Raw genomic sequence first — 19,152 nt, 5'->3', positions numbered from 1 at the left:
AACAGATTTGTTGTGGTATGAGTTTCCATGGAAAGAGCCTAATTAGGCTGAGTTCTATATTTCTGTTTTTATCGTTTTATGAATATGTAACATTATTCTTGTTTTGTATTCAGGATTAAAAATAAGTTTCAAAAAACTCTCTTGTTGAATAAATCTACCATTTTAGTGTTACTGCACTAGAATTGATGAAAAGTGATGATGAATGATCTCACCTCCACATTACCAAGAACTGATGTAAATCATGATGACATTTCTATAGCAGTTAGGTCATTGCCCTATTTCTGGCTTTATGCAACGGTGTGAATGCTTTACCCACTCAAAACAGTTGCCAAGGAAAGATGACTGCTGTGAATTGCATATAATAATGTATTGTGTATTATGTATCCTGTACAGAAAATTCCTTTCAGATCTGAAGAGGAAGGCTCTGCTCTGATCCTATAATATATTAATCATTGCTATGATGTATGTCCCTTGCCGGCTGAATCCTCAGACCTTCAAATTCTAATTTGTTTCAACACTTTTCAGTTTTGTTTGCCCACAGTATCTTTATATTGAAGTTTGTTTGTTTTGCCATGCTGGTAATGTGCTTGTTTAAGTGCCAGGTTTTAAAAAATTGAAAAATTCTCTAATGATATTCTTTTCCTCTACATTTTAGATTACAGTGTTTCGCATGGGATCAGAAGGGCACCAAGACATTGATCTAGCCATTTTGACAGCTTTGCTAAAAGGTAATAGAATTTCTCTTCATAGCAAGCTCATGACAAAGCCCATTGTGTTAGCACTAGTGGCTCTTCTGAATGCTGTTATCACGAACTATCACTATCCATATTTTTTTTTAATTTCTTTCAAAAAAGAAAAGAAAAAAAAAACAAGGAAAAAACTCAAATTCCAGATCACTATCCTTTCCTGGAGAATTTGTTGCTGTTTTCAACCTTCTGTCTTTCTCCTTCTTTATTGTAACTGAGTGCACAGTTTGTGGCAGAAGAAACATTTATATAAATAAATAAAAATTCTCATCTGAAAGATTTTGTAGATATTTTAAAATGTTGGCTTTTCATTTGTAAACAATATTTTTCTAGTTTCATATATCTGCAGTTACTTTGAAAGTCTGCAATCATTTTTCGAGAACTAGCTGTAGAAATATTGTCAATGAACTATTGGTATGGTCTATTCCCTCTCATGGTTAAGAGTGGTAGTGTAGTGGTTAACAGACAGTGGCAGACTCTAATCTGGAGCACTGGGTTTGATTCCCCACTCCTCCACATGAGCGGCAAATTCTAACCTGGAGAAATGTGTTTGATTCCCACTCCTCCCTGAAAAGCCTGCTGGGTGACCTTGGGCCAGTCATAGTTCTCTCAGAACTCTCTCATCCCCACCTAATTCACAAGGTGCCTGTTCTGGGGAAGAAAAGGGAAGGCAATTGTAAGTCGCTTTGAGACTCCTTACAGTAGAGAAAAGCAGGGTATAAAAACCAATTCTTGAAAACAGCAACACATTCTTCTTCTACATGCTCCACATAGAGATATACACATGTAAGGAATGGTTTGTGCCAATGGTTTTTCTATCAAATATTAAAAGAGACTACACAGTCTACAAAAAAAACCCTATGTGTGTGACATTAACATTTTCTGAATAACAAGGAACACAGAAAAAGGCAGGGAAGAAGGAAAATTTTGACCCAAGATAACCAATTAAAATGCATAATCCCATTCCCCATCCAGTTAATTATTTCAGTTTTCAGGCCAACAATATCCCTTTTCAGATGATCTAATTTCACAGATTGGTTGCAGATGGAGAGGAGCCAGATTGCAGTGGGAAGTCCTACTCCTGATCTACACAATTTGGGGAATGCTCTCACAATACACTATGTGTGCAGGTCAGAAGTGGTCCTCCTTCTCATGCCAGGTCAGAAGTGGTCCTCCTTCTCATGCCAACTCAGTCCACACACTTACATCATGTGCAGGTCAGAAGTGGTCCTCCTTCTCATGCCAACTCAGTCCACACATTTACATCATGTGCAGGTCAGAAGTGGTCCTCCTTCTCATGCCAACACTGTCCACACACTTACATCATGTGCAAAGGAGATGAACACACCAAGGTCTTTCTAGAGTGAAGAATTTACTACGAGGATAATGATGGATGCTCCTGCACCATTCCCAGTCACCTGCAGGGAGTGTGCCATGTTTGTTTTCCTCCCTGAGGACAAGATGGACTTCACCTGTCAGAAGTGTAAGTTGATAGGGCTCTTAGAGGACAAGGTTCGGAGCCTGGAGGGAAGGATTGCTACTCTCCATGACATCAAGGAAGGATTTTATTAATAGAAGCCTAGAGGCCCTGTATAGCAAAGGAGAGATGATTCAAAGGGACAACAGGTTGCCTGCCCTAATGAGACTCCTCAGAGCACCACAGCACATCCCCTTAGACGGTGTGCGAGATGGCACTCAGTGCCATTACAATTCAGAAATCAGTTCCAGGCCCTTACAGTGGTGGAAGAGCCACAAACACTGCCTGCAGAAGAAACACAAACACAAGAAAGATAGAGGGAGGAGGACAGGGGGACACAAAGAGATGGCATTGGAAGGAAAAAGAAAGTGTTGGTTGTAGGTGACTCCCTGCTGAGGGGTATGCAAGGTCATGTATCCAGGCCTGACCCCATGACCCAAGAAGTGTGTTGCTTACCAGGGGCAAAAATTAAAGATTTTGTAGACCAGATACCAAGACTGGTCAAACCTTTTTGTTATGGTCCCTGTGGGAACCAATGATACAGCCTTGAACACCACTGAAAATATTAAAGCTGACTATGAAGATCTCGGGAGGAAGCTGAAGGAAATGGGGGCACAGGTGGTGTTCTCTTCCATCCTTCCTGTCAGAGGAAAAGGAATGTGATGGTAACAAAAGATAATGGAGGTGAACCACTGGCTGCATTGGTGGTGTCAGCAGGAGAGATTTGGATTCTGGGAACACGGGCTAGGTCTTCTGGATGATGACCTACTAGCACGCATTGGAATTCACTTTTCAAGGTTGGGGAAGAATGTTTTTGGAAGAAACCTGGAGAGATTAATCAGGAGGGCTTTAAACTAATACCACAAAGGAAAGGAGACGACCAATGTAGGGATTTAAATGAAGGCGATCAAACAGCAGAGGCCCACCTGGGAGGGCCGGGTCTAAAGGAGCCAAAGGTGCAGGTCTTCAGGTGTCTATGTACCAATGCCCAAAGTATGGGCAATAAGAAAGAAGAGCTTGAGCGCCCAATGCAGTCAGAGAGATGTGATTTAGTAGGCATTACAGAGACTCGGTGGGACAATTCCCATGACTGGAATGCAATAGTGGATGGATACGAGTTGTTCAAGAAAAACTGAAAAGGTCTAAGAGGTGGCAGAGTGCTACTGTATGTGAGGAGAGGGGTTGCTGCTGTATGTGAGAAGAGGCAAATACTGGAGGACGCGGGTGACAGCCCAGTGGAGAGTATCTGGGTGAGGATAAGGGAAGGAAGAACAAAGAGTATTGTGGTTGGAGTCTGCTACAGACCTCCTGACCAGGGTGAGGAGGTGGATGCTACTCTCCTTGAGCAGCTTGACAAAGTATCCAAACAACATGACCTGGTAGTTATGGGTGATTTCAACTTCCCTGATGTGTGCTGGGAGACCAACCCTGCAAAGTGACCCTAGTCACACAAGTTCCTCACCTGCCTGGCCAACAACTTCCTTCATCAAATGGTGGAGGTAGCTACGAGGGGCTTGGCCATACTTGACTTAATTTTTTTTTAGGGTATACATCCATAACTTTATTACATACATACATAAAATTGGGGGAAATAAAAAGAAACAAAAAAAATCAAATTTACATACCATTACAGATAAAAGTAATAATGATAAAAGATAACAAACTCAGCTATGCATATTAAAGCCAGCAAAAACATTACTCATCTTCCTCTCCACGTTCCAGATTTTTGAAAGTTTTGTCCATTCTGGAGATTATTGGGATCCAGACAGTATCTAGAGGTTCCATATCTTTATAATTTTTATAATAAATCAGCATAATTAATATGTATGTTTGGTTAATCTTATCTAGCCAATTGTTTATATCTGGGAATTTGTTTCCTTTCCAATATCTTGCAAAGTTAATTCTAGCTGTTAACATATGAAGGAATTTGTCTCGTAGATCTTTTTGTATATCTGGAATATAATTTAGTAAAATGGTCTCAGGATTCGCTGGGATATTTATTTTGAGACTGTTAGCTATAATTTGGATCACTTTCTTCCAGTATGCCTTAGCTCTTCTACAACCCCACCAAATGTGTAGGAAATCAGCTTCGGCAAAGTTACAGTACCAACAATTACTAGCATCTCTGTTGAGGTTCATCATTTTTTGTATTCTGTTGGGAGAAAGATGCCACATGCGTATCATTTTAAATAAGTTTTCCCTAAACGTAAGGCTTATAGTAAAATTAGAACCCTTCGTGAGTATAAATTCCCATTTCTTTTCATCTAGTTCATATCCCAATTTATTACTCCATTTCTGTTGTACAGCTGGTTTTATTTGGCCTATTTTTTGGTAATAAAATAGCATAAATTGTACTCACAGAAATTTTGCTTGAAATCAATAATTGTTCAAATTCGTTTAGGGTTCTAGGAACATACTTGACTTAATATTGACAAACAGGCAAGAGATGGTAGATGAGGTGAAGGTGGTGGGGACCTTGGGGGGAAGTGACCATGTCCTCCACTGACGATGTCCATTCTTGTATTTTTATAATGCTGGTCATATGATCATAATAAATGAAATGAAAATGACCAAGTCCTCCTAAAATTCCTTTTGCTGTGGGGGACCAAGGAAGTTCATAGCCACACGTGTCTGTTAGATTTTGGTAGGGCGGATTTTAATAAACTCAGAGGCATGATGAGAATCATTCCAAGGACAAGACTTCTGGAAGAAAAAGGGGCAAGTGAAGAGTGGGCTCTCCTAAAACAAAAGCTCTTCAAGCTCAAGCCCTCACTTTTCCAACAAGAAGGAAACATGGTAGAGGAGCCAAGAAGCCAATGTGGATAAACAAAGAACTCAATGATGAGCTAAGGGTGAAAAAGGAAATGTTCAAGAAATGGAGGCAAGGACATACCTCTAAAGAAGAGTATCTGTGGGTTGCTAGGCACTGTAGGTCAGCCGTCAGAGAGGCCAAAGCTCACAGTGAGCTGATGCTGGCCAGGCAGGCTTGTTACAACCAGAAAAGTTTCTTCAGATACATGAAGAGCCCTTACTCATAAAATTTTATTGCGGTCTTTGACCAGTATAACAAGAGTTAACAAGAGTTCCAGATTTAGAACATCGTTAAAACAATTAATCAATACAATGGAAGAGTAGGGGTAGCAACTTGATCATTTAAACTAATCTTATGAGTCTACAGCTTTACATCGGCTTTACTATCATTTCCCCGAGTTTTACATATCCCGAGGCAAAATTTAACAACTTGTCTGGATACCCAGTGATTTTTATCAGACAATAGGATTTCAAATTTAATTTTGTCGGATTCGCCAAGAATTCAGCACAGATTGAAGTTAATTTAATCTAGCCTCCTTGTGATGTGGGCAACTCAGAATCATGTGCTCAGTTGTTTCCACCTCCCACATTGAGCATGAACATAATCCTTCTGGGGATGGAATCTTTTAAAATCGCCCTTCCAACATGGCAGAAGGAAGAGCAAACACAAGGGAAAAGAGGCCATAGGCCCACTGTTGGGTGAAAATGGAGAAACTCTGACAGGAGACAGAGAGACAGCAGAAAGGCTCAATGCCTATTTTGCCTCAGTTTTCTCCCTGAAAAAGAATGGGCCCATCTAGATAATACGCAAACCATAGCATCTGGGCTGCTGGTTGATATGAACAGGGAGGCTGTTGAGAAGCACCTGGCTGCACTGGATGAGTACAAATCACCTGGGCCAGACGGTACGCACCCGAGAGTGCTCAAAGAACTTTGTAGAGCTTGCAGAGCCTTTCAGCCCATTCCTGACCTTGGGTGCCAAAAGTGCTTAGGAGGCCCAAAGGGCCTCGTGCCGGTGTAAAAGGCACTTATGCCAGCGCAAACGGCCTGGGTGCCAGCATCAGGCCAGTTACTCCAGCAGCGGTAGACAGTGGAGGGGGTCGGCGTGGCCGCGCCAGCGCCGAAGTGGCGCAGAAGCTGCCAGCAGCAGCCGTGGGGGCATTCCTGGGGGCGTTCCCTCATCTAGGAGGCCTCCTAAGGCCCTTTCGGCCCAGGAACGCCCCCTTTTGCCGCTGAAAAGTTATGCCAGGTCTTGACGTGGTGCAGCCCATTGACCGCCATGCAAACGCTCCGGACCCTCGTCTCTCCGCCGCACCCAAGCACCACCCATCTCAGCCTGGCACCTCTGGAACCCGCCTAGAGGCCGGCCAATAAGGCCAGGGCAGGAAGTGGTGGCACTTCTCCGGAGGAGGGGCCTCAGAGGCAGGAGTTCCCCTCATAAGTAGCACTTCGCAACCGGCGCTCACTTGACAGGTAAGCCTCGCATGGGCCAGCATGCTGCTGGTCTGTGACGGGTGGGGGGTCAGGACTTTGCGGTTTTCTCACTCCAACTCCCATCTCTGCGGGAACTGTGCATGGCTCTCACTCCAACTCCCCTCTCTGGGGGGGGGGTTTGCCACTATGGCTCCTCCAGTTGCCCTCTCCAGGGGGGCACCTCTGAAGTCCAGCGCCAGACTTTCCCCCTCCACTCAAAACGTTGCCATTGTCGAGGTGCACACCTGGCCTCACTCCAAAGAGAGCCTTTGTGGGAGGCCGGGGCGAGGTCGCCTCTCATCCCTCTCTGTGCTTTTTTTTCAGATGCCACCGCAGTTCTGCCCAGCCCGGGGCCTCCATGTTACTCTGCCTCTCCCTCAGTGCCGATGGCCACACCCCGCCCACCACTCATGCTGTCCTTGCCCTCAGCTGTGCTCCGGCCTCCACGGACTGCCTTCTGACGATGCTGGTGACGTGCGCCATGGGCCAGGACCACCCCCATGCCATTGGAGCTTGACCCCTGGGCGGCCACCATGCCACCTAATCTCTGCTGCCGGCCTCCATGGCCACTGCACAACCGCAGAAACACACATCTGTGCAGGTCGGGCTTGCTTTTGGCGGGGGGTTCTGGCCCCTGCCCGCTTATTCCCAAGTGATGGTGTAGAGCCAGCCCTGCAACCTGAATATTTGCTATCAATTGACGTGGCACGTCAAAGTTCAGGAACCAGGACAGCCACGCCAACAGCCCTCCCAAGCTGGTCCCTACTCAACGTTCCACCATTACTCAGCCCCACCACCACCAACGCTCCAATCAGCCCTCCTCACGGGGAGGGTGGCCCCAGCATGGTCAACGATAGAGAAGATGCTGCTCTCTGGCAAGGAGTGTGGGGACACGCGGGCCGCTTCCAAGGAGGCTCGCTACCCACAACTCACCCAGACCCTCCTATGCATGCTCAGGGGAAACTCAGCCCAGTGCATGACACTTCTCAGTGTGTGGCTGTCCTGTCATTCATGGCCCCTCTCTCTTGCTCCACACCTGGACACAGAGTCCGAGAGCTCTGGCCATCATGGGGCCAGCTGCATGGCAGGGGATGGAGGGAGAGGCAGGGGGCAGAGTCATGCCTCAGGGCAGGGTGGTTGCCCCCCCGCACAGGCACTCAGCTGCCTTGGAGCCGAGCCAGGAGGCTCCAGTCGACCTCGGCTCTCCGTCGTCCTCTGCTCTGCCCGCAGCCCTCCCCATCGTTCCAGTGACAGGGACTGGCCACTATGAACCCCACCTGCAAACCAGGCCAAGCAAGTGGTGAGGCTTGACCCCTGGGCGACACGTGTCTGGTGCCCTCCCGATGAGGCTCGGACTTGAAGCTGCTCTCTGGGCGGGTTACAGTCCTCGGTGTCCAGAGCAGGGTGCTGCCCCATAGGACATGGAGGCTGGACGCTCCTGCACCTTCTGTTTCTCCTCCTTGTATGGGCTCCAATCCCCCAAGGGGATGGGGCCTCCCCAGACAGGGGCAGCCCTGACAACCAGCGGGTCCGAATCTGTGTCTTGGAGGCGAGGGAGCTGCAGCTGGGTGGAGCCCACCCCGCCACTCTGTCCACTCACTCCCAGCCCCTGACTGTGGCCCTAGCTGCCCCATGCCCCCTATAGTCGCCGTGCCGTCCTGGGAGAATGCGCTTCAGTGGCTGGCCAGCTCCCATGATGGCCGCATTGCAGAAGGAGAGGTGGAGAGGGCATGGCCTGGCGTCGCTGTGCTGGCAGCTCCTAGTCATCCCTGCAACAATTTGCATGGAGCTGCTGCCATCCTTGGGGGGGGGCTCAGCCAGGGAATGACTCCTGCGCCCCCCACCCCTCGGCCCCCACTCCCACATTCCCCAGCAGGAAATTCCCCAGTCCCACATTCCCCTCGCCCCCCACTCCTCCCCCTGAGGCGGCCTTTCCCCTCTCGTGGCCTGCCCCTCCCATCCCCATTCCGTGGCCCGCCTCCCCGCGGCACAATCCTTCCCCTGGAAGTTGCCCTGCGGACTCGGCTGGCCCTGGCGGGCCTCAGGCTGTGCAGTGACATTCCTGCGCCGTGGCATTCCTGCGCTGCTGCGCTGCACCTTGGCCTTTCGCTTCTTTTTATACATTTGCCTTTTTCTTGGCAGCATGTACCGCCATGAAGCCCCTTAGGAGGTCTCCCGGCTGCGCCGTTGCTGCACCTCGGCCCACGGCCATGGCCCGCCTGCGGCCTCAGGAATGGGCTGTTTATTTATCATCTTCCAAACCTCTTGGAGGATGGGAGATGTGCTACAAGATTTGAGGAGGGCGAACATTATCCCAATTTTCAAAAAAGGGAGGAAGGATGACCCAGGAAACTACAGGCCAGTCAGTTTGACCTCTATCCCAGGGAAGATACTGGAGCAGATATTAAAGAGATCAATAGGCCAGCAACTGAAGGACAACTTGGTGATCTGGGAAAGTCAGCATGGATTTGTCCTCAACAGGTCCTGCCAGACCAATCTTGTTTCCTTCTTTGATGGCGTGACCAGCTTATTGGATAGAGAGAATGCTGTTGATTTACTTGGATTTTGACAAGGTTCCCCATGATGTTCTGATGGGTAAACTAGAGGACTGTGGACTGGACCCTAGGGTTGTTAGGTGGATAGAGAACTGGTTGCAGAACAGCACTCAAAGAGTACTTGTCAATGGCATTTCATCTGAATGGAGAGAGGTGTCCTGTGAGATGCCACAGCGTTCGGTTTTGGGCCCGGTACTTTTCAATATTTTTATAAATGATCGGGATGAGGGTGTGGAGGGACTACTCATTAAATCTGCAGATGACACCAAATTGGGAGGATCAGCAAACACACCAAAAGATAGAGACAGAATTCAGTGAGATCTGAACACACTGGAAAAGTGGGCAGATGTGAGCAGGATGCAATTCAACAAGGATAAATGCTGAGTTCTACATCTAGATAACAGAAATGAGGGACATGCATACTGAATGGGGGATACAATTCTGGGCAGCAGTGTGTGTGAACAAGATCTTGGGGTATGGGTAGACCGTAAGTTAAATATGAGCAGCCAGTGTGATATAGCAACAACAACAAAAAAAAACTAATGCAATCTTGGGGTGCATCAACAGAGACATAACATCCAAATCACAAGATGTCATAGTTCCACTGTACACTGCATTGGTCAGGCCGCACCTGGAGTATTGTGTGCAGTTCTGGAGGCCTCACTTCAAAAAGGATGTGGACAGAATCAAGCAGGTACAGAGGAGAGTGACAAGGATGATCAGGGGCCTGGAGACCAAGCCCTGTGAGGAAAGGCTGAGGGAGTTGGGATTGTTTAGTCTGGAGAAGAGGAGGTTGAGGGGGGACATGATTGCTTTAAGTATTTGAAGGGCTGTCACTTAGAGTAGGGCAGGGAGCTGTTCCTGTTGGCAGCAGAGGATAGGACTTGCAATAATGGGTTTAAATTGCAGGCAGATATTGGGGGGGATTTACAGTAAGAGTTGTTCGATAGTGGAATCAGCTACCTAGGGAGGTGGTGAGCTCCCCCTCACTGGCAGTCTTTAAGCAGGGACTGGACAAACACTTGTCAGGGATGCTGTAGGCTGATCCTGCATTAAGCAGGGGGTTGGACTAGATGGCCTGTATGGCCAGTGGTGTAGACTTTCCAATTTCCCAGGGGGGGCTGGGGCTGGACCAGAGGCATTACTATGACATCATAGGGAGGAGCCAGTGACATCACAGGGAGGGGCCTCTATCTATGGAGGCAGGGACATGGGGGATTTAGGGAGGGGCTCCCCAGAAATGTAGGGGGGCTTCAACAAGTGATTGATTAGACAGCTGAAATACAACTTTAACTTTTAACTGGGCATGGATTAGGGGTCACTGGGGGTGTTGGGGGGAGGTAGTTGTGAATTTCCTGCATTGTGCAGGGGGTTAGACTGGATGACCCTGGTGGTCCCTTCCAACTCTATGATTCTTTGACACTGAATGTGTATGTTCTAATTGATGTTCTTTGAATGAACTCATTAGCTATGACATTGAGATTAGTTTCCCTATCATTTGAAGCCACTGACTGTAAGGAAGCTGCCCTTGGGGAGGAGCGTGGCTCAGTGGTAGAGCATCTGCTCAGCATGCAGAAGGTCCCACCCAGGTTCAATCCCCGGCATCTCCAGTTAAAGGGACTAGGCAAGTAGGTGATGTGAAAAACCTAAGCCTGAGACCCTGGAGAGCCGCTGCTGGTCTGAGTAGACAGTACTGACTTTGATGGACCAGGGGTCTGATTCAGTATAAGGCAGCTTCATGTGTTCATGTGCTCTAACAGTCCACCTAGTGAGGCAAAAGTATCTCAGATTTATGTTCTCTACCTGCTAAAAGTATTTAAACAAAGAAAGATGTTTTGGTGAATTTTTCACAAAGGCAATCATGTCAGATCACTCACTCAGGAAATTTCTACATTTAGTAACATTTGCTGACTCCTCACCAAACCTGAAGTAGTTTTGGGTAAAAAAAAACCTGCAGACTTCAGTGGCAAGACCCTTTGTTTTGGGCCATAGGAACAGGTCTTTCAAGGCAGCAATAAGAATAAATTCTTAATAAACACATAAATGCATACTTGAAATGGGCCTTTTCTAATGCCGTGGAAGGAAGAGCGAGAGGGAAGGCGCCTCTCCGGCCCCGCTGAGATGGTACCGAGGAGGGGCTGACTTGCAGCAGGCAGTGAAATCCGAGGGGAGAGAAGGAAGAGGCAGAAGGGTCCAGGAGGCGAGCTCCCCCCTCCTCCACACCTGCCCTTAGACGGAGAGAGACCCTTCCTTCCTTCCTTCCTTCCTTCCTTCCTTCCTTCCTTCCTTCCTTCCTTCCTTCCTGCCTTCCTGCCTTCCTTCCTTCCTTCCTTCCTTCCTTCCTTCCTTCCTTCCTTCCTTCCTTCCTTCCTTCCTTCCTAAAAGAAAAACCAGCAAAGCCCCCTTCCCACCCTGCCGTCCTGGACCGACCAAATGGCTTCCTTGTTATACCAGCGCTTCAGTGGGAAGATCAACACCCTCTGGGCTTTCCCCGCTGCCCCCAAAGCCAGCCGGCTGCTGAGCCCCCAGAGCGCCAGGAAGACCCTTCGGCGGCGGCGGCTGCCTCCAGCACCACGGCCGGCGAGGGGAAGAGCCCGCATAATGTCCCTTGCAAGGCGATGCCTCCAGCCCCACTCCCAGTACCAGGCGAGGTGGAGTGAGTGCGAGGGGGAAGATGTAAGCCAGTGCTTCCTTGCTTGCCTGCCGGGGTCACAGAGCGCCAGGGTGTGTGCGCGTGTGTAAACAGGAACACTGCCATTGCAACTGAGCCCCTCATGTGGGCACTGGTTCCCCAGGGGGGCACAGTCCCCCTCCGCCAAGTTTGGGGTAGGCTCGAGCCCCCATGCCCCCCCCCATAGATTACGCCTATGTATATGGCCCCTTCCAACTCTATGATTCTATATATGTTCATTTCAAGTTATGGCTACCTAATCTGTTGTGCTGTTCACTGAAGCATATTGTTAAGCTAACATGGGCCTGATGGGTCCGTGTTCTTTCTAGCTTGTAAATGTGCCATGACTCAGGCAGTATCCATCCTACAACTGCTGAACAATATTGCTCCCATCTTACCATCCTGTAACATATAGGGCAATGAATATCAACCATGAAATGATTGTATATTTGTTTTGAAACAAAAATGGAGGAGATTAATTTAGCACGATAAGTTTCAGTGTGAGGGTTACAGTTTGCTAATACATGTTCTGAAAAACTTGCTTGTAGCAGCAAAGAAGTCAGGACCACCACTACCGCCCATTCCTCTGTGCATACATTCACACCACACTGTGGCAAAAAGAAGGAAAGGTAGATCTGGAAAAGGCTTGCAAACGGACAGATTCCTCTCGGCACACACACACCCATTACAAGCAGAAATAGAATTTCCAAGTGGATACTGCATATAAGGCCTGTGTTCATATTCTTCATGCTTTCTCCTAGAAAAACAAATTTGGACCCAATGTAAGTGGAATCCCCATTACTACTATGAGTTTTTTGTTTTTGCAGAGGTAGGAATTTTACAATAATTTCATCCCCTATCCCTTCTATCTAATTTAAAGTATGTTGTTGATCAAGCCAGCGATCTTATAGTAGAAACATTCAGCAGCAGAAATTTTTGCTTTGATCTGATGTAACAATAGCATGATGTAAATCCACCTGAGAGTCGCACAGGGTAAAGAAGGCAGATTTCTAACATGGATAGACAAATGAAGAGGGTTTCCTAGCAACAACACAAAAACCACATGATTGCTCTCTGAGCAATTTTTCTGCCTTGATCAGGTTTCATTCCCTTTGAAACCTAAAGGGACTATAAAGCAGGAAATCAGAGGCGTCTGTATGATTAATTTTGATACAAAATAATATGTATAAAAATCCTACTGAGACTGCTCTAACCACCATATCATGAATCAGACAGGATACGCCAAATAATATAAAGAACACATTTGTGCCCTAGTTGAACTTGAGGAATTTCTTTGCCATCTCTTTAGTATTTCCTCTTTGTTCATGAATTGCATATGCACATAGCCATCCACAGATGTTACCAGATTTTTGTTCCTAAAAATACAATTTAGATCAATCTGATGGGGCTTGTTTAAGGTTATTAATTTCATGGATGCAAGCAGTTGCTTCCTGCACTATAGTAGTGATCTGAAAATGAAAGGAGGGTTGGACTTTATGGCACAGTAGTTTGAGACTAAGACAGCCTGCTGGAGATAGATAATTGCTCTTGTGATGCTGGGTACTGGACATGGCCTCCTCATTACGGCACAGAGACTGAGACTGCATCCACATCAACATTCCTGTCATCTCTCATTTTATTTCATTTTTTTATTCTCTCATCAGTTCCCATGCACAGGCTTCTGGCTAGTCCTGGAATTTCATTTTAATTTTTTTATGAACAATGCATGCTGAATGTGTACAATTACACTTGGGCCCCAACAAGATTTGTGCATTGTGCTGACTTATAGTCAGCTGCTTTTGGTCATGAGCGAGTATATAGCCAGTTTCCAGGATTGTGGTACAGTCAGATTCTGTCACTTCTGCTAGAAAACAGGATTAGTGAGATGTCTTGGTGCACAGGTAGAAGGACCAGGGGAAAGTACTATGTGGGGTTCATTTTGACCAATTGTACATAACATGACTTTTTAAGGAAAGAATCTGTTTCTTTTTGTTGCTCATTCATTCTTTTATAATCTGTATTGTGGAAAGGGCTGGAAAGAAAGGGACCTCTGAGAGTACTCATTCTCACTCTGGCTCCACTTTACAAACAACTATGACTGGAACAAATCCTGTTACACGGGCAGTCCATTCCTGAGGTTGGGGGCTGAATGTGGTTAGGAGGACCGCAGGGCCTAACACAGGTTCAAAAGGCACTTGTGCTGGCACAAGAAGCCTGGACGCTGGCATAAGTGGAGTTAGGCTGGTGGCAGCAGTCGAAGGGGGGAGGTGCGGGAGGGTGGTACAAAGGACATGCCAGCACCTGAGAGGTGTAGAAGCGGCTGCTGGCAGCTGAGGGGGCATTCCTGGGGGTGTTTCAGCCCAGGAACGCCCACTTTTGCTGGTGGAAAGTTTTGCCAGGTATTTACCTGGCACAGCCCATAGAGCCCCATTCACTCGCTCTGTCCCATTGACTCCACGCTTCCCTAGAGCCCCACCCAGCTCCACCAGGCAGATCTGGAATCCAACTAGGAGGCTGACCAATGGGGCACACCAGGACGTTGCAGCACCCCCACGAGGGCGGGGTCTGGAAAGCGGGAAATTCACTCATAAGCAGCACTTCGAAGCCAAGCCTCATTTGATAGGTAAGCCTTGCATGGGCCGGCCTGCTGCCAGTCAACGCCGTGGGGTTGGGACTTTGCAAATTTCCCCTCCAACTCCCAACTGATGGGGGACTCTGCCTGGCCCACCCCTGGAAACCGGGGGTGGGGCGTCTTGGGCTCGAGTCTCCCCAGCAGACTTTGTATGTGGGTGGGAGAGCTCTCTATGCTGGTGGTGTCCTGCCCCGCCACTACCCTCTCCACTGGAACAATGGATGTGCAGACTTGCCCTCACCATAGTGATAGGCACTACTGACCGCCTCTGATCGATCGTTGTGGATTCTTTTCAGATGCCGAGGGTTTGCTGCCGAGGAGAGGGGCTTGCTGCTGGGTCACAGCCACTCCGTCTGGCCAGCCTAACAGATGCCCTTGGAAGACCACCCTCCGCTCAACCCCCCCACCTCTTGGAGTGCACTGCCACCATTCACTCAGCTGCTGCTATGGCCGCCGTAAGGGCTCTGCAGCCTGACACTAAGCCAGTCGGGGTCACAGATGAGGCATGGGCCTGGACCATCACCATGTTGCAGCCGCCAGCCCTGCCTAGCCCAGATGCCGGCCAGGAATCTGGTGGCCCTCCCCCCCCTGACAGCCTCTTTTTTCACTGCAGATATCTCCTTTGTCCGGGCCAGCCCTGTCAGCCCCCCCCCCCCATGCTGCCCATGAGCCTGATGTCTCAGGGAGGGAGCCACAGACCTGCGGCCACTGGCTGCCACCCCCAACGAGAAGGTGCCTGGCTGTGGAGACCGATCCCATGTTCCTGCATGTGATGCCCCCGCTGGCAGACAGCAGCAGCCCCCACCAAGTGAGGGTCACCCTGCAAAATGGCCATCTCCCAAGCTGGGCACCAGCCAACACTCCGTGGGCCAGGAGGCGTGAGGGGGGCAATCAGCAACAAGCGGCCCCATCTGTCGCCAATCTCTGCAAGCAATCCTGTCTCCCCACACACCCCAACACTGGTCGGACCTTCAGGCCCCTGTACTCCCATCCCGCCCATTGCCTCTAACCTCCCCTCAGAATAGCAGATTCTAATAAATGCCCGATGCACACTGTTCGCCTGCTCATTGCTTTGGGAAGGGGGCGGTGGGGCTGTGTGGAGCTCCTTCTCCCTGGCTTAGTGGGGAGGGCTCACCAGGAACCCCTTATGGGGCACCCTTGCACCTCCTGTGGAGCCCCCCCCCCTTGTATCTTGGGGGGTTGCAGGAGAGGCCAGAGTCTGGGCTGTGTGGCAGTGCCTCACCTGGCCATGCTGGGTGGACAGCAGGGCAGGAGGAGATCACCAAGGAGCCCCTGGTGCTGTGGTCTGATGGCCTGTCGCAGCCCAGCCACCAGGAGCTGCCCCTTCATTTGCATGGCAGCCTAGCCTGGTCTCTGGACGGCGAAACTGCCCACCCTCCCAATCCGGCGGCATGGGAACGGCACCCGGGGCTCATTGGCAAGGTCCTGGACACATACACACTGCTGGTGGCCTCTCTCCTGGGGTCACCCTAATTTGACCAGGTCTCCCCTACTGACTGGCTGGCCGCCTGTAGCCAGGAGCAGGCATTTGGCGCTGGCTTTTGCCATGGCCGCTGCCTCGTCCTCCGCCACTGCCCTGCTTGGGCATTGCTTGCAACAGGAAGAGCCATACAATCAGCTGGGCTGTGCTCCTGGCACGAGCTCACAGGCCCCGGGCCGCTAATTTCCATATGGTGGCATAGAGCCAACTATCCGTCTATTATGCGGAGCACTAGCTGTGCGCGGGCAATGAAACCCGAATATCTGCTGTCAACTGGTGTGCTTTGGCCAAACTCCATGGACATCAACCACCTCCCACCACCACTACCCCTCCCCCTGGGGAGGACTCCCACTGCTTTGTCAAGAATAGAGAATTGCCCTCGCTACAAGCATGGCGCGCCTTTATGGTCTGGGACCTCGCAGATGTTGCCCATCACTGTGGCAGCACAGTCCCATGCACCTCTCACCAAGAGGCCAAACCACCCTCACGTGTGGCCCGGACACTCAGGACAGGCCGCCTAGTGGGCAGGATCCCAGCAAGGGATGTTCCCACAAAGAAGCTGCCAAGATGGCTGGGAACCCAGACTGTGACCCCCTGGAGGGCTGGGCCACTGTCCAGGAGGAGCCAATGGAGCTGTCCCCAGACATCTCCTATCCCCTTGAGACAGGCTGGACCAAGACGGACGGCACAGGTGGGAGCCAGGGGGCAGCAGGTCAAGAGGGGAGTCCCCCACCAGGGCAGACTGGTGGTGCTGGGGCACCTCCCCTTTCTGCAGGTGTGGCTCCAGTTTCCGTGACCCCACCCCTGTCATCCAGCGTCTCCATGACCTAGCCTCCGAGGAGCAGCAAGCTGAGGCCGGTCGAGCAGTCCTGGACTCACTGGCTATCCCAGGGTCTTGTGGGCCAGCTGCCACCTGGCATGCAACACCTGTGATCTCTGGGAGTTCATTGGGGGACAGCAGCGGGGGGTGGGGCTGCTCACTCCCCTACCATGAACCACCTCACAAGCCCCAAAGGGAGGACCCTGAACCCCCCCCCCGGGGATGAGGGGGAGCCGGGGCTGCCCCCAGATCTCTCGCTTGTGCACCCGGCACTCTCAACCCATCCCCCCAATCTTCTCCTCCATGTGGGCTGCCACTGAGAGGGAGTGCCTGGAGGCCAGATGCAAGTGGCGGAAGATGAGCGACCGGGCTGATTGGTGGATGAAGACATTGGCTGCCAGGGTCACCACCTCCAGGGTCCATCTGTCGACTATACTAGAGCTGACCCGCACCATAGTGGAGCAATAGGCAGGCTTGCTGGGGGCCTTGGAAAACCTGCCCCATGCCATGGCCACACCCCGCCACCTCGACCCCCCCAGGCCCCCCAGAACCCACTTATCCACGGCCATGGTCAGGGGCAACTCCAACGGTGCTGGGGCACCAATAGGCCATCAAGTGCCCTCAGGGCTGGTGCTGATGCCCTGAAAGCCACCATGGCCAGGGACGGTGTGGTGCTTGGGTGCCACTGGAGGTCGGGGCGGGGACCTGTGGAGGTCGGGGGCTGGTGGTAGAGCGATCCATGTCTCTGTTGCAGCTGCCCATCTTTCTGGATACACTCCCTGTCCCCTCGGGAGATCTCCTGGCTGTCCTGACCAGCCCCCACTTCCTCCCTCCCACGCCCCACCCCCAACCTTCCCACTGCACTCACCAATGAGGGTGCGATCCTGCCCCTCAGCATGGCCCTCCTGCCCCCAGTTCATGCCCAGCCCCACCGCAATGACACCCCTCCCCTCGGAAGTGGGCCTCGACACTATGACAGCTCTGCCTGGCCCCAGCCTGCACCGCGACGGCACCACGGCTCCGTCGCTTGCCACCCCATTCCTTGCACTCTGCCTTCTATTTTCCTTAGCCGTGCATTCCCAGGGCCAAAACCCCTTAGGAGCCCTCCCAGCTGCACCAGTGCTGCACCTTTCCCTGGCCCGACGCAGCACCTGAAACCTCAGGAATGGGCTGTTAGCCACAGTGATCTAAGCTACTGCTTGTGCTGGCCTCCATTTTTGAGAAATAGCCCTGTACTTTCCCAGTTAAGCAGCCCAGTTAAGTGAAAAGATCCCTAATCCATCGAAAGTCTGAAAGCAAATAGGTCTTGAGTTAGTCATGACAAACTGGTTTCATGGACTCACGGTGCAATCCTAAGCAGAGTTACATCCTTCCAAGTCTGTTGAGGTCACTGGGTTTAGAAGGGTGTAACTCTGCTTAGGATTGTGCTATTAGTCATGTCTTACTTTAGCTGGACTGAGGACATAGAATGGGAAAGAGAATAGTCAAATCTGATTAAATACTTAGTGGAGGTCAGGCAAAAGACATAATGAAAGCTTGTAATTGCTTAGTCTTCTGAAATACAGTCGGCATTGCATAGTGGTTAGAGTATTGGACTAGGACATGGAACAATCCCTGATTTGTTATGGAATCTTACCAAAGTGATCTTGGGCCCATCACAATCTCTCAGCCAAAACCTACTTCACAAGTTTGTTGTTGTGAAGATAAAGTGGAGGAGAGGAGAGTGATATGATAAGTCTCTTTGGGCCCAAATTATAAAGAAAAGCAGCATATACATTTTTGAAGTAAGTAAATGTCAAGGTTCCATATTTATTCATCTTTTGGTTTATAGGAAGTTAAGTTTCTAAGCTTTTTGAAAAATTCAGATGAAATTATACTGCTATGATTCTGGTTGCTCTCTCTCTCTCTCTCTCTCTCTCTCTCTCTCTCTCTCTCTCTCTCTCTCTCTCTCTCTCTCACACACACACACACACACACACACACACACATGCCTGACCTGTGCTTGACACTGATTATATTTAATAAGGAATGCTTATATTATCTCCATCTCTTTGTACAGGAGCTAATGCATCTGCCCCAGATCAACTGAGTCTAGCATTAGCCTGGAACAGAGTAGACATCGCTCGCAGCCAGATTTTTATTTATGGGCAACAGTGGCCGGTAAAGTATATGCACCATTACTAATTTAACTTTCAATTTACTCTGCAGAAAAACTTTTTTGAAGGGGGTTTCCCAAGAACTGCATCAGTAAACATTCTTGGGGAAAGGGCTTCTTACTCTTAAAGGAAATGTTGCCATCTAGAGGTTTTTTAAAAGTATAGCATAGCTGCCAAAAATCTGTCTTGTATTTATGGTAGTGAAGTCTCATACTGTGGTATGGTGACACAGAATGTCAACATAATCAGTTGCATTCCCACTTCTATAATGGAAAGAAAAATTGACATTCTACTGGGGCTGAAACCTCAC

At 49.6% G+C, this 19,152-nt stretch overlaps 1 protein-coding gene across 2 annotated transcripts in view; it reads left to right on the top strand.

Annotated features, from left to right (window-relative positions):
- TRPM3 (transient receptor potential cation channel subfamily M member 3) overlaps positions 1–19,152 on the top strand; it is a 315,268-nt gene that overhangs the window by 231,801 nt on the left and 64,315 nt on the right. For both annotated transcript variants that reach the window (XM_056847836.1, XM_056847835.1), the window contains exons 9-10: positions 656–728; positions 18,746–18,846. In XM_056847836.1, coding sequence (XP_056703814.1) covers positions 656–728; positions 18,746–18,846 — 174 coding nt within the window. The remainder of the gene's footprint in view (positions 1–655; positions 729–18,745; positions 18,847–19,152) is intronic.

The sequence above is a fragment of the Euleptes europaea genome, chromosome 4, assembly GCF_029931775.1.
Source record: "Euleptes europaea isolate rEulEur1 chromosome 4, rEulEur1.hap1, whole genome shotgun sequence".
In the NCBI taxonomy this organism is placed as follows: Eukaryota; Metazoa; Chordata; class Lepidosauria; order Squamata; family Sphaerodactylidae; genus Euleptes; species Euleptes europaea.
The sequence above is the reverse complement of the archived record's forward strand: the minus strand, read 5'-3'. Positions and strand labels throughout refer to the sequence as shown.